The sequence below is a fragment of the Chlorocebus sabaeus genome, chromosome 11, assembly GCF_047675955.1.
Source record: "Chlorocebus sabaeus isolate Y175 chromosome 11, mChlSab1.0.hap1, whole genome shotgun sequence".
NCBI classification, from domain to species: domain Eukaryota; kingdom Metazoa; phylum Chordata; class Mammalia; order Primates; family Cercopithecidae; genus Chlorocebus; species Chlorocebus sabaeus.
In genome coordinates this window covers 113,171,842-113,194,905 of record NC_132914.1, presented here as the reverse complement: position 1 = coordinate 113,194,905, position 23,064 = coordinate 113,171,842, and the positions used below count along the sequence as shown (strand labels likewise).

Sequence of the window (23,064 nt, the reverse complement as noted above, 5' to 3'; positions counted from 1 at the left end):
TTGCCCAGGTTGGAGTGCAGTGGCACGATCTTGGCTCACTGCAACCTCTGCCTCCTGGGTTCAGGCGATTCTCCTGGCTGAGGCTCCCGAGTAGCTGGGACTACAGGTGCCCACCACCACACCCAGCTAATTTTTGGTATGTGTAGTAGAGATAGGATTTCACCGTGTTGGCCAGGATGATCTTGTGTTGGCCAGGATGATCTTGATCTCCTGACCTTATGATCCACCCTCCTTGGCCTCCCAAAGTGCTGGGATTACAGGCGTGAGCCACCATGCCCGAGCCTGCATGTTTTACTTTGTATCGTCCTTTTTAACTGTGGTATTCAGAATTAAACTGAACATTCCAAGCATGGTCCAGTTAGCACAGAGCTGGAGTAGAACAGATCTCTTAGGGCCTATATTAGTCCATTTTCACACTGTTATAAAGATCTACCTGAGACTTGGTAATTTATAAAGAAAATAGGTTTAGTTGACTCACGGTTCAGCATGACAGAGGAGTCCTCAGGAAACTTACAATCGTGGTAGAAGGTGAAAGGGAAGCGGGGCACATCTTTCCACTGCAAAGCAGGGGGAGAGAGCCACATACTCATCAAACAGCCAGATCTCCTGAGAACTAACTCTATCATGAGAACAGCAACAGGGATGTCCACCCCCAAGACCCAGTCACCTGCTACCTGGCCCCTCCCTCAACACATGAGGATTATAATTCGAGATGAGATTTGGGTGGGGACACAGAGCTAAACCATATCCGGTCCCTTATTTTTAATTAGTGATTTTAGCATTTTCTGCCCCAGCCTGTCTGATGTATGGAGCACATGTTCATTAGTAACACGTATGCTTCCTGCACCTATGGTTTTTAGGGGAAATGGGCTTGAGAAGCACTTTCCCATGGGGTTCTCATTACTGTCCCTCCAGTACTAATTCTGTAGATTCTCTACATCTAGGTCAATTGATGCATCGTACAGGTACCTTTGCTTGATTTGCCAATCACATGTAGTTGCCTCCTGTTATCAGTTAAAATCCCCTGTCCTTGTTTTTTTTTAAGGATTCCCAAACATATACAAGTTATAGTGGAATTTTAGGCCAACTCTGTGTGCTGTATACTATTCCACTGTGTGACTGTACCCTAATTTATCCATTGTAGCATGGATCGATGGGAGTTTGAGTTGTTTCCAGTTCTGATGTGAGTTTAAAATCAGGAAATAAGTCAGTCTGAGTCATTCAGTGGGAAAGTGATAGATCTGTTGGAGTAAATGACCTGGCTGATCCAAAGAAAAGCAATGACTACTGAATTCCTATGCTACTTTTATTAGCATTAGGAAAGGAGAAACTTAAAGTAGAAATGTACTTTATTGTTAGTTACTATTAAGGTTGTGATATTAATCAGATTTTGTAGGTGTGATTACTAATTAGGAAATTCTGTATTCAACTGATAATTTGATTCAAATAGTATCTTTTAACTTCATTATTTGTTTTCAGTGAATTTTCTTACTAAGTGAATTCTAACTTTTTAAAAGGAGAAAATATTAATGGATTAGTTTGATTCAGCTAATAAATTCATTCAACTGCCGTTGTAAGTGTATGTATGCATGAGGTTGAAGGGGAAGCTTCTGTTACTAAAATAAACAAAAATTAAGGAAAAAAACACCACAGTTTTTTTTTTTTTTCTCTTTCCCTATTGTTGGAAGATGTATCACTGAGAGATATGCGTCATGTACTAGCTACAGAAAACGTTGTGGCATTTGTTTTCTCCCAACCCCTTAAAGAAGCTGACAGCAGTAGGGCACTGGTTGAGCCACGTCACTTTCTGTGCGTCTGCAGTCTCTCAGACTCACACCTGGGTGCCCTTACTCACCCCATTGCCTTTAAATACCATCTGTAAGGGACATCTCCAAAATGTTGATATATTGCCCTGACCTCTTTCCTCAGTTCCATAGTAACTAATGTGTCTTACCGCCTTCATGGTGTCTCTGCTTGAGTGTCATGTCAACCCTGTTTCTAAAACACATCTTGAACTCATGCTTTTTTCATCTCCACTGCTACCACCTCATATAAGCCAAGCTTTTCTCTCACCTGGGCTGCCATCATAGCCTTCTAGCTGCCATCTCTGCCTCTCCTTTTAACTCCTTCATAATGAATTGCAGCTAAAGTGATCTTCTCAAAATATAAATGAGACCATGGTAATTTCCTTACCTTAAATCCTCTAGGGGCTTATCAATGTATTTAGAATTATCAGACTTATGTTAGGGATAGAGGATTTGGGATCATGAGCAGTGCAGATGGTTGAAGGCCATCCTGTGTTTTGATGAAAGAAAAAACCTGCCTCTGGTGTAGCTCTGTGGCATGGGAAGAGTATGGAAGACAATTATTTGCTGATAACAGCATTCTATCAAATAAGCGTAAGCTCCAGTTTTATTTCTCTTTTGCTGGGAAATTGGGACCTTCTTTGAGTACTAGTGAGCAAGACATTTTGCAGCGGTGCTGAGTATGAAAGGTCCTGGTCTCTGGAAGGCTAATGCCAAATGTTGGAAGGCCTTTAAAGAAGATGCCCAGCCACAGTGAGTGCCAGCTGCTAGCTCTGAAATAGTGATCTCAAAAGGTAGATTTCTTTTGTGCTATATTTGTGCTAGGCAGTGCCTTTAAACTGGAACCATTACAGTGAATAGACACAGAAAATAATTTTATGTTACACAGTTGTTATATACTAGCTTCCTTTAAATAAATATTATACCTTTATCAGTTTTTTAGATAGAATTGGAGTGTGGGGAGAAGAATACGAACATGGGTCCTTCCCTCCTCTTTTTCCTGCCTCATCTCGTTAGAGAAGTAGTTAAGGTAGCTTACATATAATAAATTTAACGAGGCAGGAAAAAAATAGATGAGGAAATAACGATTGCGGAAAAAAATAAGGATGAATGGAAAATGCAGTAGTAGATTATGCAGAAATAACATTCTATAAGAAACGCTGCATACCTAGCACCAGTACTCATTAGCAGGTTTTCCTTTTTTTTTTTTCGTTTTGGCCATTTGACCGCATAGGTGAAGTCCTGCTTGCTGCTGTTCGCCTGATGAAGGGCAGCATGTTGGAATTTCCATCTGTTTTACACTCTTTTGGTAGGTCATTTCTCCCAGTGTGAGCCAGGCTTGAGAATCTGGGCAGATGTCAGAGGTCTGTCCTGATGTTTCTTTCAAGCTGGCCGGAATTCCACTGTGACTGCCACTTGCTCGTCCATCGGTGTCAGAATCTGTCATAATGGTTGGATGTTTCTGTAAAACATAAACATTCATGATTTTAAGGTGTACAATAAGACATATTTTGTAATTTGGGAAGGTACACCATTTCAGCTTAGCAATAGGGAGCTATGGGGTTAGGCAGGGAGTCAATAGGATATGTGCAGTCTTGGCAGTATTTCAGTGTCAGTTGATCCTTGATTGTTCGTAGTGATATATAACGCCTTAGTATTTAATGAGAAAAACAGTAGAAAAATTTATGTGGTTCCTCATCATCCCCCATGTCTTACACCTTGCTTGTCCCTATCTTTAAAGTAACCTCCAAAACGGACTAAAGGTTTTATATTTAAAAAAAAAAAAAAAAAAAAAAAAAAGAATTCCAAGCATGTCTTTAAAGTAAGCAATAAAAATACTTTGGTGGTTACAGTTTACCTAATATAAATACCACTTTAATCTGTGTGTCCTATCAAACACACTCCCCATTGAATTCTCAAAGTGCTGTCCAGAGACTGTGACTAGATAATCTAGCTAGTGTGGAAAGCTCAGGAGATATTTTAGTAAGATGACTTTCAGAATCCTGAAATCTTACGTATGTTGGCTTCTGGTTATTCAAGCACGCATCACTGACTAGAACAGCTCTTGTATCTATTTTGGCATCTTGAAAATTGTATTAGTTTTTACTACCGGAGTGCGACCTCTCAGGCTCTTCCAGGCTTTGAATTGAGGACATACTGAGTCACAGCCTCTTCACTGTCACTTGCTCTTAATAAGTGATGTACCCAGGGAGGATTACATCCCGTAGGCCAGTAGCACCATTTTTTCGTTAACACAAAGTATGCTGCTTCTCTGATACCACTATGGTGCCAGGAATGGTACCCTACAATCTGGAAGAATTTATAATGCACTACCCAAGTGCCAAACTTACTGCCAGAGAACAACTTGGAATTGAGGATAGAAGGGTAGAAAGCAGCAGTCATGGGGCTTGCTAACTTTGCTCTTATACAGATTGAGTATCCCATATCTGAAATGCTTGGGACCAGAATGTTTTGGATTTCAGATTTCCTTGGATTTCGGAATATCTGAATATACAAAATGAGTTATCTTGGGGATGGAATCCAAGTCTAAATGTGCAAGTCGTTTGTTTCATATATACCTTGTACATACAGCCTGAAGGTTATTTTATACAGTATTTAAAAAATATTTACGTGCATAAAACAAAGTTTTGACTGCATTTTGGCTGTTACCTGTCACATGAGGTCATGTGTGGAGTTTTCTTGTGGTGTCATGTAGGCACTCAAAAATTTTTGAATTTTGGAACATTTCTGATTTTTGGATTAGGGATGCTCAATATGTGTTTGTATAGTTGTAGGTGTAGGTAAAATGTTCCATGAGGCGCTTTTGTATTGTAATAATATACTTGGTAACTTTTTCTCAGAAGGGTGATTATTCATAGAACTGTAATGGTAATTTAGTAGTTATAATACAAGTACTATGTCTCATTTTAGAAAATTATGTGCAATTAACTTTCCTGGACATTTTCATTGCCTTGTAATCAGGTTTAACTTATAATTGAAAGAGGAGATGTATGAAATAGTAAGAGCACCTCAGAGCTTCACAAAATAATTTCATCAAGTCTCGTTATGTGGATACTATAATGCCACCGCCTTTTGAAATGGAGGTAAAAGTTAAGGCCTGTCCGATAAGAGAAAGCTCAGTATACCTGCAAGCAAAGAACCTCAACGCAGTCTTTGTGAGTGGTGCCAAAGTCAACTACATTTTTAAGGAGAGTAAGTGGTAAAGTAATACTAGCAAAATATTCCCAAATAAGGATCTATATAGTGAAGCAAATTGCTTCTGGCAAGAGGCTTGATTAATGGCAACTTTGAAAAATTTTAATATGATAAGTTCATACCACAGAAAGCATTTAGATACAATTATCTGAATGCATTTTGCGTTAAGAGTCTGTTATCAGAACACTTATACACCATGAAAAGAACAGGAGTTTATTAATAATCATAATAAATTTTGAAAGCACATGTAATAGTTGCATTCTAAAACTCAACATGAGAAGTAAAAATATCTTTTTAGGGGCTTTAGAATATTGTAAGAGAATAAAATGATCTGGAACACTAGTCCTTTCTTTTGCATTTATACAAGTCCTTTCCCGATTACCCCAGTTGTAACCCACACCAATCCCTTGTGTTTCTTAGGTAAAAAGTCTTAAAAGATACTTTTTTAAATAGCTAGACATATTATTTTCTCCTATTAATAATTAAACTTCTTCCAGCTTTAAAAATCTTCACTGTGTATGTCAATTGTTCTTCTTTTTCTCATGATGGAACTTTCTAAAGAAAAGTAATTTAATCTTTGGTTGTGACTGAAACTGCATTCATCTATCCGGTGAATATTAGGTTTTGTGTGCCATGCAGTATGCTAGTTGCTGGGGATACAGAGGGCAGGGGACAGACATGGTTTCTCCCCTCATGGGGCTCACATTATGGTGAGGGAGACCAAAATAAATGAAATATTAATAGTTGTAAATTTTGACAAGCCCTGTGAAGGAAGCAAACTGGGCAATGGTGGAAGCATCGGACATATAAATTAAAGCAGTGAGAGATGAAGTTAGAAGGATAGAGTGAAAGCAAATTTCTTTCCCTATTAGAACATAGTTTTTGGCTGGGTGTGGTGGCTCATGTCTGTAATCCTAGCACTTTGGGAGGCTGAGGTGGGTGGATCCTTCGAGACGATCCTGGGCAATGTAGCGAAACACAGTCTGTACCAAAAATATGAAAATTAGCCTGGCATGGTGGCATGTGCCTGGGGTCCCAGCTACTCAGGAAGCTTAGGTGGGAGAATTGCTGGATCTTGGGAAGTCGAGGCTACAGTGAGTCATGATCACGCCACTGCATTCCAGCCTGAGTGACAGAAGGAAACCCTGTCTCTAAATAAATAAATTGATAAATAAGAATATAGTTTTAGTTTTACTTACTGGACCTCGAGAATATAGAATTTTGGCCATTACAGACTATATTATATATCTTAAGTGAGTTACATAGTACTTTATAATTGATAGGAAAATGTATCCTGCTACCTCTTGCCTTGCTCCATGAGTTGCAGCCATTCTTTATAGAAACTGTCAAGATTGCGTAGGGTACAAACCAGTGTAAGATACAGCGTTATAATTATATGTTGAGGGATTTGTTGTTGTTTTTAATGATTTGATATTAAAGTACAAAATTTTGCCTGAAGTGTCCTACCAGAATTTTTCCATGTTTATATTCCTGCATCTTTTAAATTCTTTGGGCTCTTGCTGTGCATGCCAGTGAGTACCATAGTTCCATGCTTGTGTATTTTTGTTCCTTTTGAAGGTTTTTCTGTCGTTTGCTGAGGAAACTGTAAAATACCCAAGGGCTATCTGCTCTTATTTATGTATACATCCCTAAATTTAGTACAGTGTCTGGCACAAAGATAGGTGTGCTTAGTGAATGTTTGTTCAGTGAGTTTCTCTGCTTTTTGTTTTGTTTTGTTTTTGTTTTTGAGACAATCTAGCTTTTTCGTTCAGGCTGGAGTGCAGTGGCGCAATCTCGGCTCACTGCAACCTCTACCTCCCGGGTTCAAGCGATTCTTCTGCTTAAGTCTCCCGAGTAGCCGGGATTACAGGCTGCACCACCATGCCTGGCTAATTTTTGTATTTTTAGTAGAGACGGGGTTTCACCGTGTTGGCCAGACTGGTCTTGAACTCCCAACCTCAGGCCCACTTGGCCTCCCAAAGTGCTGGGATTACGGGCGTGACCCAGCCTGAGTTTCTCTGATGGTGTGGGTGCCCAGTGAGAGGTGAGTACTGTTGGTAGCAGAGAAGAAAGAGATCTCCGTGGGAAGAGCTAAGATGAGAAGACTCTATGGAGAAAGTGGAAGAGATGTTGGACTGCTATGCTAGTTGCCTTTCTAGCTCAGAGAATATAGGCTACCTTGGGCTACAAAGAGAGTCAACACTATTATTCTCCATAACTGTCAGGAATATGCCTCATGCAGGCTCCCTTCAGAAGAATGCTTAGAGAGATTATCAGAAATTCTCAAGGCTAACGATGTGTATGCCCTGGTACATTCCTCGCTGGACTATCAGAGCTTTACATTTGTGTTCTTCCGCACCTCATGACTCAGAATTCTAGGCTTTATTTCTGCGTCTTCTAGTCAAATGCCAGAAAATTTTAGGGGAATGTTATAATGTGTCAGAAACGCTAATGTAGCATCTACCAATGGCAAGCACCATACTAAGTTCTGGGGTCCAAAGTGATAGGTAAAATATGATTCCTGTCTCCTCACAAAATTTAGGGAGATGGGCTAAACATAAACTTATAAAAATCGAAGTGGTGTGATTAAGTTATACACAGAGATGTATAGGAGCATTTTAGTCTGCTCTGGGGCTTTAAAGGTAATTTCATGGAAAAGATAAATAGGGGTTAGATGAACAATAGAAGTTTATTCTAAGCAAAACACCAACACAAGCAAAACCATAGAGGTGTGAACCAGAGTGGCACTCACAGAGAGCATTCCGTCTTGAAGTAGTTTGACTGAGTGAGGCTGGAGAAGTAGCTCATGGAGTGATTGTATAGCAGTGCTAATATTGAATGTTTCCTTTTTACACTAATTGCCAGGAGGGAATAAGTTTATGTTGTGTTTAGCTATTTAGCACTTAAGCAGTAGATGGGCTTTCTCTAACACAGTTTCCTTTTATATGTTTTTAAAAGGCATGTATGTACACACATACACACACACACTCATGAGTCATACTTTAGAGAGCCAAAAATACGTTTTTTAAAATTCTGATGTCTAGGGAAGCTCCAGGGTGAAGTGGAGGAGTGAGGGTCTTGTACTACTCACAAACTGACATGACCATATTTACCCAGAAGTACTTTAAAACAATATATTTTGATGGTCTTTTTCTAACTTTAATTCTGGAAAAAATGGATCTTTGAAGCTTGGAATAAAGAGTTAGAAACATCTGGTGAAATATTTGGAGACATACTTGTAACACATGTGAAATATGAAAATAAGGCACCCAGTGAAAAGGGTTTCCTTGAATAAACTTCCCTAAGTCACATAGTGTACTTGAAGTAAGAATTTTTTATTTTGAAAATAGTTTTATGATTTTTATAGTGGTTTCCTCTCTTATCAATAGTGTTTGATAGGGTACTTAAAATGATGTTCTTGTGAACAAATTTCAGGTGTAAACCCAGGTGTTTATTAGTCATAAATATTCTAGCATTTGTTTTACTTTTATTCCTCAAAATTTACACTTTAATTTTTAAAAATAAAAAAGGTGGCAAGTGTAAAGCTATGGAATAAACCTCTATAAAGTTCTTAATATGAATGCTTTCCAGTGCTGTAATTATATTCTTGAATGTGATTTAAAAAAAAAAAAAAAAAAAAAAAAAAACCTAATCAAACTCAAACACCACAGTCCCAAGTAGATCCCAGAAACCTTTTTTCTACCCCATCATCTTCTCCCTCTCTTCTTCTTCTTTACTTCCTTATCCCCACTACCCTTTCCTATATTCTTCTCCCTCTCTGCTCTACCATCATTTCCTCTCCCTATCCATCTTCTTTTCTTTTCTCCTTGTCTCCTCTCCTCTTTCCTGTCACTCTCACCCTCATCTCCCCTTGTTTCCAGTATCTATAGAAAGAACATAATATATTGAGAGCCTTATAGTTTGCAAATTGTTTTTAGGTCCACAGAGCCTCTGAGCATTGTGGTTAGTGTATCTGTGTGATGAGTGCTATTGGGAAAAAAAAATAGGGAAGAGACCCATGGGGAGTGTAACTTTAAATTTTGTGGGGAAGAACAGTCTTGATGAGGTCTTGGCATTTAAGGAAAACTTGTAAGAGGTGAAGAGGGGAGCCATGTTGATATCTGAAAGGAAGAGAGTTCTAGCTACAGGGAACAGTAATTTCAAATTGTAATTGTTTTGTTTGAATAATAGAAAGCTTATTGGGCTGGAATGCAGAGAAGAAAGGGGAGAGAGCAATAGGCAATTTGGTTAGAAGGGTAACTGGGGCTGGATGTTGGGGATTACTGGGCCATTGGAGGGTTGATTTCTGAGTTTCCTGTTCTGTTGCATTGGCCTATTTGTCCTTGAGTCATTGTTACCCTGTTATAATCACCATGGTTTAATTATAAATAGTGATACTAGCAGGTTGTCTCACACTTTTTTTTCCTTTCTTTAAAATCGGGTTAGCTATTCTTGACTCTGTGTTCTATATAAATTTTAAAATCAGCTTGTCAAAAACTTAGGCTATTGATTAGAATTACATGGAATTTTTAGGTCATTTTGGGGAAATTATAATCTTTATGGTATTTATTATATCCAGGAATATGATACATCTTTTAAAAGACTTTATATATTCTTTTATATTCTTGAAACAGACTATTCTATAAATTTCTCCAAGAAACCTAAGCTGTCTTTTGTTGGTTTATTTTCTGGGTACCTTACAGTTTTTATTGCTATTGCTAATAGGATATATTTTTCCCATTATATTTTCTAAGTTTTTTGTAGGAATACAACTATTATTGAACTTGTATCTACTAACCTTATCTACTTTCTTGATCTCTTTTGTTAGTTCTCTTAGTTAATATATTGTCTACATAGGAAATCCAAGAAAATTATATCCATCGGCAAATAAAGATAGCATTGCCACTTCCTTTCTTTTTCTTTCTTTTTTTTTCCCCCCCACTCTGTTGCCCAGGCTAGAGTGCGGTGGCCCAATTTCGGCTTACTGCAAGCTCCACCTCCTGTGTTCATGCCATTCTCCTGCCTCAGCCTCCCGAGTAGCTGGGAACACAGGCGCCTGCCACCACTCCTGGCTAATTTTTTTTTGTTTGTTTTTTAGTAGAGATGGGTTTGACTGTGTTAGCCAGGATGGTCTTGATCTGCTGACCTCGTGATCCGCCCACTTCAACATCCCAAGTGCTGGGATTACAGGTGTGAGCCATCGCACCCGGCCCCTTTCTAATTTTTATACCACCTCTTTTCTTTTCTTGTCTTATTGCATTGACTTGGATATCTAGGGCAGTGTTGTGTGGAAAAGCACTTATCTTTGTTTTGCTCCATTTTTTAAAAGGGATTCTTATAAAGTTTTGACATGAAGCAAGACAATTGCTTTATCTGTTTCGGTCAATTCCTTTTGATTCCCAGAGTTCCCGAAGAGTTTTAGAAATAATTATTATTGAATTTTTTTCCTGAAATTTAACATGCTCTTTCGTAGGTATTGAGATGGATTCTTTGATTTTTCTTATTCATCTGTTAATGCATTGTAGTAGTTTCATAGATTTGCTGATGTTAATTCATCACATCATTTGTTGAAGCAGTTTGAATAAGAGAAATTGGTCGAGCCTTGAAAATGCGGTAAATCCTTCTAAGATGGTATTGAAGTGGGTGGATGGGTTTTTTACTTACTGTTTTCATATGTATCTGATTTATCGGCATAAAGTTACTGTATTTATAGTGTGTTTATTGTTAAAAGTGTTCATTCTTTGTTTGTAGTTATTTCCTCTATTTTTGTTCCCAGGATTGTTTATTAGAGCACTTCGCTCCCTGCACATACATCTTTTATCCCTCTCCTTAAATCAGTCATACCTAGTATTTTTGTCATCTATTAGTCTGCTCAAAAAAGAAGTTTTATCTTGTTAATCCTTTCTATTGCTTTTTCCTATTTTATTAATAATACATATTTTTGTCATTATTTTCTTCCTTCTGTTTTATTGTGTTTACTCTTTGCTTTCTTCATTTCTTTTAAGACTTCTAGGCCTATAAGGATATAAATTACTGTGTAAGTACTGTTTCTGGTAGATTTTGACATGTATTACTTTTGTTGTCATTCAGTTTTAAATATTTTGTGATTTCCATTGTGATTTCTTCTGTAACCCATGATTTATTAGGAAGTACACGTTTGTTTTCAAACAAAAGAATTTTATTTTAACCTTTTAAAAAAACAAAACTGTTGATTTCTAACTAAATTGCACTGTTGTTAAAGAATATGTATACTGACTTTGGGAGGCCGAGGTGGGTGGGTCACCTGAGGTTGGGAATTTGAGACCAGCCTAGCCAAGATGGTGAAGCCCTGTCTCCACGAAAAATACAAAAATTAGCAGGGCGTAGTGGCGCACGTCTGTAATCCCAGCTCCTTAGGAGGCTGAGGCATGAAAATCGCTTGATCTGGGAGGTGGAGGTTGCAGTGAGCTGAGATCATGCCACTGCCCTGCAACCTGGGTGACAGAGTGAGATTCTGTCTCCAAAAACAAAACAAAACAAAACAAAACCCAACCAATAAGAGTATGTCGACTGTGTGTATCATCATTTCTTTGAAATGTAATACTTGTCTTGTGTCTTGTTACATATTTAATTTTTGTAGCTCTTCAGTGTATTCATGGAAAGATTATACGTTCTTTCTTTCTGGAAAGCCATGGTATTCACTAGAAGACATGTTAAAATATTTATTAATTTTAGACTTGTCGGTTTCTCCTGATAATGATTTTTTCTGTATATATTTCTGAGCAATATAGCATGCCATTGTGGCTGTGTACATGTTCATGTTGATTACTTTTCTTCTTGAATTTCTCTTTGTATATTTATTGATGAACTTAAGTTTTAAAATATTTCATTGTTTTATTTATTGTTATTCCTATACCAGGTTTATTCTTGTTAGAATTCATCTGGCATATGATTTTCTACACTTTTTTTAACTTTTGGTGTAATTTTACTTTGCATGCCTTTTGTGCAATATGTAGATGGATTTATTTTATTTTAGTTACTCTGATAATCTTTGTCTTTTCAGTAGGTTTAATTACACTAGTTTTTTTCATTTTCTCAGTGATGTAGCCACATTGCCTTTTAAAAATGTCTTTATAAATGGCAAACCCTTCAACTCCATACCTTTGCACATATAATTTTCAATTTTTTTGTAATAGTTTTTTACCACTTTGCTTTTTCTTATGATTCAAACTTCAGTTTAAATGCTTCCTTCCCCTGCTTTTTTTTTTTTTTCAGAGACGCTTTCCTCTGACCAATCCCTTTTTAGAATAGACCCCAACTCTCATTATTTTCTTAGTTCCTATATTTATTTCTTTTATAATACTTAGAAAAGTTATTTGTCTCATTTCTCTGTAGATTATTTAGTGATGATACTAGTATTAATGTCTCCATTTTTTATCATTTTATTTATATGTTAGTTACTTGATATTAGTTGGTAGAGGGTGAAAAAAAGGGTAGCATGATCAAGAGGAGGTGCTTCAGGGTTGGGTTACCTGAAGCAAATTGAGGAAGAAATAAAGATTATTTGTGATGGAAGAGAGTAAGTATAGGAGTGCCTTCACAGAAAGAAAGGAATCTCTAGGGAAGGGTGAGTGAAGTTTAACTGAAGAGATTTTTAAGGTGAGAAAGAGGTTAAACAAAGAATTAGTTGAATCAGACCTGATTTACTGAGTAGAGTGGAGAATAAACAGAGTTGAGAAGGCGTGGAATACTTGTCAAGTGATGTGCCCCCAAGAGAACAGGGGTGAAGCTCCAATTTTCCTTTGACCTTGCCATGTTTTTGGTTCTGTGTATTCATTTGATAGTATCTTCTAGCCTATAGCAGTAAGGGAAATAGTAGAATTGATGCAGGGTCTAGTTTAAGTTACATTGTGTCTGATTTATGTTGATGTTGAATAAGAGTGAAGGCAGCATTGATCAAAGGTAGAAAATCTTGGATGTACTATACGCTATGTTAAGAAGAAGGACCAGGTTTTTATTCCAACTGTGCTCTGAACTTGCTGTGTAACTTTGGGCGCAGTCTTGCCTTCCTCCGAATCAGAAAGAGGTTGACTTTAATGATCTCCATAGTCTCTTAAAATTTTTAATGAAAGTATATGAAATAAACGGGGTGAGAAATGGGGTGAGTAAAGGTTCAGGTGAAAGTGAGTAATAAGTGACAAGAAGAAAGAACATGGTATAGAGCTTGTAATAAAGATTTACCTCCCGCTTCTCATATACCCTAACATATCTATACTTTTTATTTGTAGAACCCCTTCAGTGTTCATTCTCAAATCTGATCTCATTTTAACAATTTCAAATTTGATCTGTGAAATGAGGGAGGTTGGACTTTGTATGAAAACACCTGGGTTTTACTTACAGGCAGGTTTCTAGATCAGAGAAATATGATACTTATGTGTCCATATTTTATCAAGACATTTGACATAACCTTTTTGATTATTCTCTTTAGAGCAGAATGAGTGACAACTCACTGTTGAATTTGTAACTTGGAGTTATCTGATGAGATGACACAGGATTTGGTTCTCAGTGCAGTTTTTATTTCACCATTTTTAGCATTGCTTTGGATAAAGATATTGATGGCTTGCTAATCAAGTAACCAGTACGTTGGATTACAAAATTAGGGTCTCAGCAGGCTTTGACTAAGCGCCAAGTATGCCAAATGGAAGCACTGCGGATTCCTCTAGAACACTCCCCTGGTTGGGCCAACAAGCAGCGCTGCATAAGGATAGGAGGCAAGGGCTTCCTCAGATCTTGCCTTCACATTGCTTTCTGTGTGGCACATGACCCCACATTTCAACAAGTATAAAAGAATATTGTGAATTCTCTCTTTCTCCTTTAGTCATGCCATTTCATTCCCTGAGGGAACCAAAGTTATTAGGAATCGTTTGTTTTGAGACAGAGTCTCTCTGTCACCCAGGCTGGAGTGCAGTGGCATGATCTGGGCTCTCTGCAGCCTCAACCTCAAAGGCTCAAGCAGTCCTCCTACCTCAGCCTCCTGAGTAGCTGGGACTACAGGCAATGCCAACACACCCAGCTAATTTTTGTATTTTTTGTAGAGATGGGGTTTTGGCCATGTTGCACAGACTAGTCTTGAACTCCTGAGCTCAGCGATCTGCCCAACTCTGCCTCCCAAAGTGCTGGGATTACAGGCATGAGCCACCTTGCCCAGCCATTATTAGGTTTTTTAAATGATCTTTTCAGAAAAATGTTATGCCAATGTAAGCAAATTGTGTGTGGAAATATTTTTCTCCCCACTTTCCCATTTTATATAACTGGGTGTATATTATTCACACTGTTTTGTACCTTGTTCCTTTTTTCTCGTAGCAGTCCTTGTTGGAGGTGTTTCCATATCAGTGTGATCATTTCCTTTTACATGGCTGCAGGGCATTACTTTGTAGCTTATATACCACGGTTTAGTTAACAGGTTCTCTACTGATGGACATTTTAGTGTTTTTCAGACTTTATCACAAGCAGTGCTATAATCTATAACTACTCAGTACCATAGTTTTATATGTAGGATAAATTCTTAGAAGTGCTGTTGCTAGGTCACAGGGGATTCAACTTTCTAGTGTCAGTGCTGTCATTCCTGTCCTTGTTTTACATGATCTTAGAAAAAATAGAATTTAATAGTTGGGATTTAGGCTTTATCAAATCCAGTGATTCTCAGAGTGTGGCCTTTGAGCCAGGAGCAGCAGCAGCATCACGTGGGAACTTGTTAAAAATGCAGATTTATGGGGCCCACCCTAAACCTCCTGAATCAGAGCCTCAGGGGCCCAGCAGTCTGCACTGACAGGTGCTTTTACATATATGGAAACCCATCAGAGTGATGAAATCACCTACCAAAAATTGTATAATTACGTGTGCCTTCTGTTATATCTCCATTATAACTTTTTTTTTTTTTTTTTTTTTTTGGAAACAGAGTCTCACTCTGTCCCCCAGGCTGGAGTGCGATGGCGCGATCTCGGCTCACTGCAAGCTCCCCCTCCCGGGTTCACGCCATTCTCCTGCCTCAGCCTCCCGTGCAGCTGGGACTACAGGCACCCGCTGCCGCACCTGGCTAATTTTTTGTATTTTTAGTAGAGACGGGGTTTCACCGTGTTAGCCAGGATGGTCTCGATCTCCTGACCTCGTGATCCGCCCATCTCAGCCTCCCAAAGTGCTGGGATTACAGGCGTGAGCCACCACGCCCTGCTCCACTATAACTTCTGTTTTTCTTGTTTTCAGTGTCTCTTTTAAAAGGACATTTTGGTTTTTTTAAGTTATCAATATAAAGGATACTTGATTTGATGTTGATTTTTTTTTTTTTTTTTTTTTTTTAATTTATGCTTCTCACTGTGTTTTGGGACATGGCAAATTCAAATGAAAACTATTTTGAAATTTTTATAAGAATTCTTTAAACTTTCTAAAACCAATCCTTAAAATTAACTCCCTGTTATTTTGCATATATGAGTCTTTCGATGTCTCAAGGGATGGCCTCCAACATCCTTTTTTTGAGTCCTTTCCAGTCACATCCCACCATTCCTCTGTTAAGAGTTTCCAAACAACATCCTTCTCGTAACCACATCTGTTCTTTGCCTCATGGTTTCTCTTACTTTTTCTTTTCTTTCTACTATTAAACCCTATTTTCTTTCTTTCTTTTCTTTTTTTTTAGTTCTATTTTATTTTAAATTGACACATAATAATTGTATGTATTTATGAGCTACAAAGTGATGCTTGGATACCAGTATATAGTGTGTAACGATCAAATCAGGGTAAGTAACAAATCCATAACCTCAAACATTTATCATTTCTCTGTGGTAAGAACATTCTCTCTTTTACCTATTTTGAGATATACAATGCATTACTGTTGACTAGTTACCCAACTGTGCATTAGAATACTAGAATGTATTGTTCCTAACTGTAACTGTTGGCTAACCTCCTCCATCTCTTCCCTTCCCCTCCCCTGCCTCTAATAATCACAATTCTGCTCTCTACTTATATAGATCAGCTTTTTTAGATTCATGTAGTATTTGTCTTTTTGTGTCTGACCTATTTCACTTAACATAATGTCCTCCAGGTTCATCCATGTTGTCTCAAATGACAGGATTTCATTCTATAACTTAATAGTATTCCGTTGTGTATTATATACCACATTTTCTTTATTCATTCATCCGTTGATGGACACTTAGGTTGATTCCATATCTTAACTATTGTGAATAATAATGAATAAGCATGGGAGTGCAGATAACTCTTCGACATACTGAGTTCATTTCCTTTGTGTATATCCCCAGTGGTGGGATTACTGAATCATATGGTAGTTGTATTTCTAACATTTTGAGGAATCTTTATACTGTTTTTCATAATTGCGGTCTTAATTTACATTTACACCAACAATGTATAAATGTCCTCTTTTCTTCACATCCTTGCCAACACTTGTTATCTGTTATCTTTTTGATGATATCCATTTTAATTGAAGTGAAGGGATATCTTACTGTGGTTTTGATTTGCATTTCCCTGATTACTCATGTGAACATTTTTTCTATATACCTGTTAGCCATTTGCATGTTTTATTTTCAGAACAAAGCGGTGGTGGGGGGATACATCACACTACCTGACTTCAAAATATACTATAAAGCTATAGTGATCAAAATAGCATGACACTGGCATAAAAACAGACACATAAATCAATGGAACAGAGTAGAGAACCCAGAAATAAATTCACTTATCAACAGATACTTGATTTAAAAGGTGCCAAGAGCACATACTGGAGGAGGAAAGAATAATATCTTCAAAAAATGATGCTAGGAAAACTGAATTTCTACATGCAGAGAAATGAAACTAGACCCCTATTTCTCACCACATACAAAACCAATTCAAAAAAATAAAAAAGTATGAAACTACTAGAAGAAACCATAGGAGAAATCCTTCTTCACATTCGTTGATCTGGGGAAGGATTTTAAAAATAAAACCTCAAAGGTCCAGGTAATAAAAGCAAATATAGAAAATGGGATTATATAAAACTGAAAAGTTTCTGCACAGCAAAGGAATTGACCAACAGAGTGAAAGGGTAACCCACAGAATAGGAGAAAATATTTGCAAACTGTATATCTGACAGGGGATTAATATGTGGAATATCTAAGGAACTCAAGTCAGTAGCAGAAACCAACCAGATTAAAAGCTGGGCAAAATACCTGAATGGACATTTCTCAAATTTTCATTTGTTCTTGTCTTCTTAAAGCATTCGTATATTCTAAATTGAAGAAATCACTACTCCTTAGCCTTTCTATGGCATTTTATTATTATTTGTATGTTTGTGCCTGGCTTTATTTTATTTGTGTGCTTTCATATCAGTCTCTTGCTGGTGAATATGCTCCTTGAGGGCAGGGACTGTGTTTTCTTCAGTGTCACTTCAGACTCCTTGCACCGTTCTTAAATAAATGTTGGTTGTATTTGTTCTCATGCACAGCTGGGACTTGGTGGAATAGAGAACATGTTCTGTGGCTATGGCCTACATTCATTTCTCCCACCAGCTTCTTACAAATAAGCTAGTAAGTACATGGGATAGTGGGCATGAATAGGGATAAGTCAGCTCAAACTCCCTTAGCCGAAATTTACAGTTGAAAAATAAGCCAATCCACAATCAGTAAAACTATATTTTGGTCCTATTTAATGTGCCAGGTATAATGTATGTAGAAGATGGTGTGTTGCTAGTGTCATTTTCATAAAGGACAGAGTGTTTTTACTATTTATATTATTTTATACCTATAGATGTTCAAATTATGTACATTTTTTGCTTTTGTGAACTTTATAAACTTAGAAGTATGGTATCAAGGGTTTTTAAAACTTTTTTCAAAATTCTTTTAAAATTGTAGTCACTATCTTGAATTTACTCTGTCCTGCTAAATACCCAGATACCAAGACTGGGTGTTTCCTTTGGTGAAATGTCATATTTTGGTAAAACAAAAAATGTTATCTAAACATACAGGTCAAAGAAGAATATATATGTGTCACTGTGTGATAGAGAGACATTTTAATTTTATTTCATTTTTTTCCTTTCAAGCATTATAATTTTGCACTTGAAACAACATTTTTTTTTTTTTTTTTTGAGTCGTACTCCAAATGTACTTTATAATATTTTAGAGAAGTTTTGGAAAGAAGCAGCATCTTTGAGATGACTTTTAAAAATTGTGGTTGCTTGGCTTTATTTAGTAAAAGTGATTTTGTTTCATCAGGCAAATGTTCTTATGAGATGTTTTGAGAAATGGAGATACGTTATGGCTATCTTAGGGCCAGAGTTACAATTTTGAAAAAGTGTGCTGAGGGGTTGGTTTCTGATCTTGTTCGTAAGCCACTCTTTTTGAGACAGGGGTCTTGATCTGTTGTCCATGGTGGAGTGCAGTGGCATGATCACAGTTCACTGCAGCCTCGAACCCTGGGGCTCAAGCAATCCCCCCACCTCAGCCTCCTCAGGAGCTAGGACTACAGGCACACACCACCGTGCCTGGCTAATTCATTTATTTATTTTTGGTGGAGATGAGATCTTACGCTGTCCATGTTGGTTTTGAATTCTGGGCTCAAGTTATCCTCCTGCCTCAGCCTCTCAAAACATTGGAATTACAGGTGTGAGCTGTTATGCTGGGTCACTGGGCCACTTTAAAAAGTAAGTATTTTAAGTCTTTATTCATTTATTTGACTGAACACATTTTGTCAAATAAATGAATAAACACTTAAAATACTTACTTTTTAAAGTGGCCCAGTGACCACTGGCTTGTCATGTGCTGGACACTGAGACAATAGAAAACTATTTCAATTCTCTGTTCTTAGGTATTTGTAGTTGGCATAAGAGATTTTGTGCAAATGAAACTGGAAACATGTAACTTACAGAAGTTCTCATTGCAGTGTATTCGTATTTCCAGATTTTTCTGATGGCTTAGTTTGTCAATAATGAATTAGAAGTTTCTGTTTTGCCCATAATTAGAAGTCAGCCTTACTGGACGGTTGATAAAGTAGAGTTGTATCTTACCTACAGTTCCTGTTTCTAGCACCCATTTCCTACCAAAATATAAAGTTGAGTTTCTCATTCTCTCTTTTGTAGTGAGCATTTGTCCTGTGCTTTCACATTTTTCCTACATGGAGAAAGTAATGTATGCACAAGTGTGGAGATTGCCCAGCACCAGCCAATTTATTTGATCAATGAGGAGCATATACACATGGCTCAGTCTTCACCTGCACCATTTCAAGGTAAGTGTGGATGTTCCTGCTCTCCACCCCTATCCACCACCCAGTGGATAACCATCTTGCCCAGTAACGTTTTGCAGGGTGAGACATTATCTTAAATGGACATTGTAAAACTTGTCAGATTTTGAAGAAGGAAGAAAAGACTACCATTTCATAATTCAGTAGTAATAGTGTGTTAGTTTTTTGCTGAAGCTTCTCGCATATATAAGATGGTCTTATGTATATTCTTTTGTAAGAATAAAATGTAGAATTTCCTTCAGAACAAAAGAAAATCAGTAAATACTTGAAAAATATAATTCAATGAGTAATTGACCAAAGTCACAAATTAAAGGTTTTCATTGTTGTGTTTATTAACAAGGTTTTAGGAATGTAATGGTTTATAGAAGATTACCATTATACTTAGTATTTGAAATTTCAGTCAGAATCAAAGTTCTAGAATTATACAGTGTATAGTTTCTTCAGCGATGTTCCTTTGTTTTAATTTTAAACTCCATTGGTAATAGGTATTTAGTTGTAATTTAACTCATACATTCATATTTTCATTAATTCTCAGCTTTACCACCTAGATATCACCAAAATAACTTCATGTCCTTTTGATCTGAGCATTACAAATCTTTGTTTTGTCTTTGGAATTCAGAATTTTCTGTGAGTAACAGCTTTTAAATGTTATAATATTAGATTGAACCATATGGAGACAATCTTTTTTTGGTTCAGTCATATGTCATTATTAGAGATGTCTGGTTGAAATGGTCTTAGCATATCACACAATATAATTTTAAAAAACACTGATATTTTAACAGACTTGACTAAAATAGTTGTTGTAACAGCCTGTCATGAGCATTTCGCCTCCATTGTGTTTATTTTTTGTTTTCTATAAACTATTCTGATTTAATTCAATGAAAGCATCTGTTTCTTGCCCCAAAGATAATAAAACTTTTTTTTTTGAGATAAGAAAGAACATTGAATCCACATTTAACTGTGTCCTAATTTTTAACTCCAGCTCCCCTACTGCAATAAATTTTAAGCTGTGTAAAGTTAGGTGTTTAGTGTATGAACTACTAGAATATTCAAAACCCAATTCTTAAACTGTGTAGTACAAATTGTACAGTATTTGCAAATTGTGGCTTGTCAGAATTTTTAAAATACTGTTTCCTTGAGTGTAAAAGTGCTCAGGACCATCTGACTTCATCCAACATTTTATCACTCAGAATAAAAGCATTTAGTTATGTTAGTAATAACAGTAGGAATAACTAGTCATGAGGGAAGAGAACTTACTTTCTAATCTTCCAAGTTGGGAACAGTAATGTTAGGAATATCAGGTCCCTATAGACCACTTTTAGTTTTTCTGATTTTTGTCACTGATGGAAGTCTTAGAATACTTTTGTGGAGCATTCTTCTGCTTATTTTCCATGATTGGTGTGGAGGAAGACCATACTAAGGCAGTTGCTGTCCTTATGGATAATTATGATGAGCATAATTATCCCAATTGATGTGGGAATTTCCTGGAAGCATTATTGCAAAAAAATTACATTTGATTAATTGTGTGTATTGGAGTCAGTATTTTTATCCCATTTGGATCATTGAGGAACAGCAGAAAGGCTCCACGATACATGTAATGCCTATAGCTATCTCTCTCTTGATTGATGTGACATACGATCTAGCTCTTTAAAAAATTAAAAAAAGAAGACATTCCATTTAATGATCATGCTGAGTTTTTGTAAAAAATTAGAATTAAGAAAAAGTAGTCTTTATCTTTAGAAAAGTATTATTTGGAAGATTGAAGTACTCACTCCAAGGCTGTGAACTGGCTGGGTAATTCACAGTACTATGTTAACTATATTTTTGTGTCAGACTCAGTGAAAATGACATCAAGGTCAAATACTGAAAGAAGATAGATTTTGGGTCCTTTACGTTGAGTTAAATAAAATTTTACTTAGAGTTGTTTTATCGACAGACCTCTAAAACAGTCAAAACAGAAATGATAACTATTATGCTTCAAACTTTTTTATATTAAGACTTTCCTACTGTTAGAAATTTTATTTATATGTTATTCTTTGATTACCACAGATGTTTAGGGAGTCTCAGGAACCATAAGAGTATTCAAGTTTAGGCAGCGTTTGGGGTATATGTGTTGAATGATTTTCTTCTGTTTTGGAAGATTCAGTGTTTATATTGTACAAGCTATTATTAAACATATGTATATGCTTCAAAGCATAGCTGTCTGATAAGATTGGACTATCCATATTTTATTTCCTTTAAAAATTGTGAGAAGTGAGAGGTGTATAAATAATAAGAAATTTTAAAATAAGAGACTTCAAAATATCATACTTTTGTGGCTAAAGCGGGAGCATCACTTGACCCTAGGAGTTCAAGACCAGCCTGAGCAACATAGTGAGACCCAGTCTCTACAAAAATAATTTTTTAAAAAATTTATTTTAAATCATACTTTAAATAGAGTTAGGAAATAAAGAGCGATGTACATTAAGTGATACTGTAATCTAAAATTACCACATATGTAGTGTTGCACTTAAGTAGGAATTATTTCTCTAATGTTTAGCATGTGTTTCTCCTCCCCTCTATAGTACTGGTAAGTCCTTATGGCTTAAATGGGACGCTAACAGGCCAAGCATACAAGATGTCAGACCCAGCCACTCGTAAGTTGATTGAGGAATGGCAGTATTTCTACCCGATGGTGCTAAAAAAGAAAGAAGAATCGAAAGAGGAAGACGAGTTGGGATATGATGATGATTTCCCTGTGGCAGTTGAAGTAATTGTTGGTAAGAGAAAATATTTTGCCTGAAGAACTTTGTTCTTCTTCCTCTTCCTTAATTTAAAAAGATAATCATTTAGATTCATCAGAAATAATCTCCATAATTTTCCCATATTTTTAAAGAAATTCTCTTGACACAATGGTATATGCTGAGTAGTTATCTTGCCTGAAGCACCCTTGGTCCCTGTATTCCAAATGCATCATGTTGGAACACATGTTTAACAGCTATTAACTTATGAGAGAATGGAGCCTATCACTTTTGGCAGTACTTCATGAGCATCTCATTTTCACCACTAGAATCATAAAATTGGGAGTCTTATGTGAATTCTTTCTCAGTCCCAGTTCTTTCCTTGTTCTCTTTGCTTATAGGTGGTGTTCGGATGGTTTACCCTTCAGCATTTGTTTTGATCTCTCAGAATGACATCCCGGTTCCTCAGAGTGTTGCCAGTGCTGGAGGCCACATTACAGTTGGGCAGCAAGGGCTTGGTAGTGTGAAGGACCCAAGTAACTGTGGGATGCCTCTGACCCCTCCCACCTCTCCAGAACAGGCCATCCTAGGTGAGTAGGATCCAGGAGTGTCCTGGGGAGAAGAGATCCCAGACAATTGTATAGTCTACCTGCCATGGAACAGGTGAGAAAACAGAAATTCCTCTTGGAAGAGATGGAGGTAGTAGAGTAACGTAAGGATTTTACAAAATGGAGAATCAACACACAGAATTCCTATACTTGAGAATTTTAACTCTGTCCATATTAGTCTTTATTATTATTAAATAGTTTAGATTCTTTTAAGGTCTGCCCCTTTACGTGTGTGTGTTCACATATAGATAAAATGTAGGTTGTTTTTTTAAATAATTTTGAACAACTGAAGAATACTAAATCAGGGAATGACTGAAGTCTCTGCCCCAGTGACCATTGTCAGACAGGGACAGGCCTTGGGCAACTCTCTTCCCTGTTAGATGTAAAGTTAGACTAGCGATTAGGAGCTCTAAATAAATACTTTTTCCTGTCAGTAATGTGTCTGCATTAATAATAAATATT

General features: G+C 36.9%; 1 protein-coding gene across 3 annotated transcripts in view; it reads left to right on the top strand.

The window, feature by feature from the left end:
• The window catches only part of MED13L (mediator complex subunit 13L), a 317,548-nt gene that overhangs the window by 234,062 nt on the left and 60,422 nt on the right, over positions 1-23,064 (top strand). For all 3 annotated transcript variants that reach the window (XM_008004842.3, XM_008004841.3, XM_073021142.1), the window contains 3 exons: positions 19,114-19,259; positions 21,839-22,033; positions 22,396-22,584. In XM_008004842.3, the coding sequence (XP_008003033.1) occupies positions 19,114-19,259; positions 21,839-22,033; positions 22,396-22,584 (530 nt within the window). The remainder of the gene's footprint in view (positions 1-19,113; positions 19,260-21,838; positions 22,034-22,395; positions 22,585-23,064) is intronic.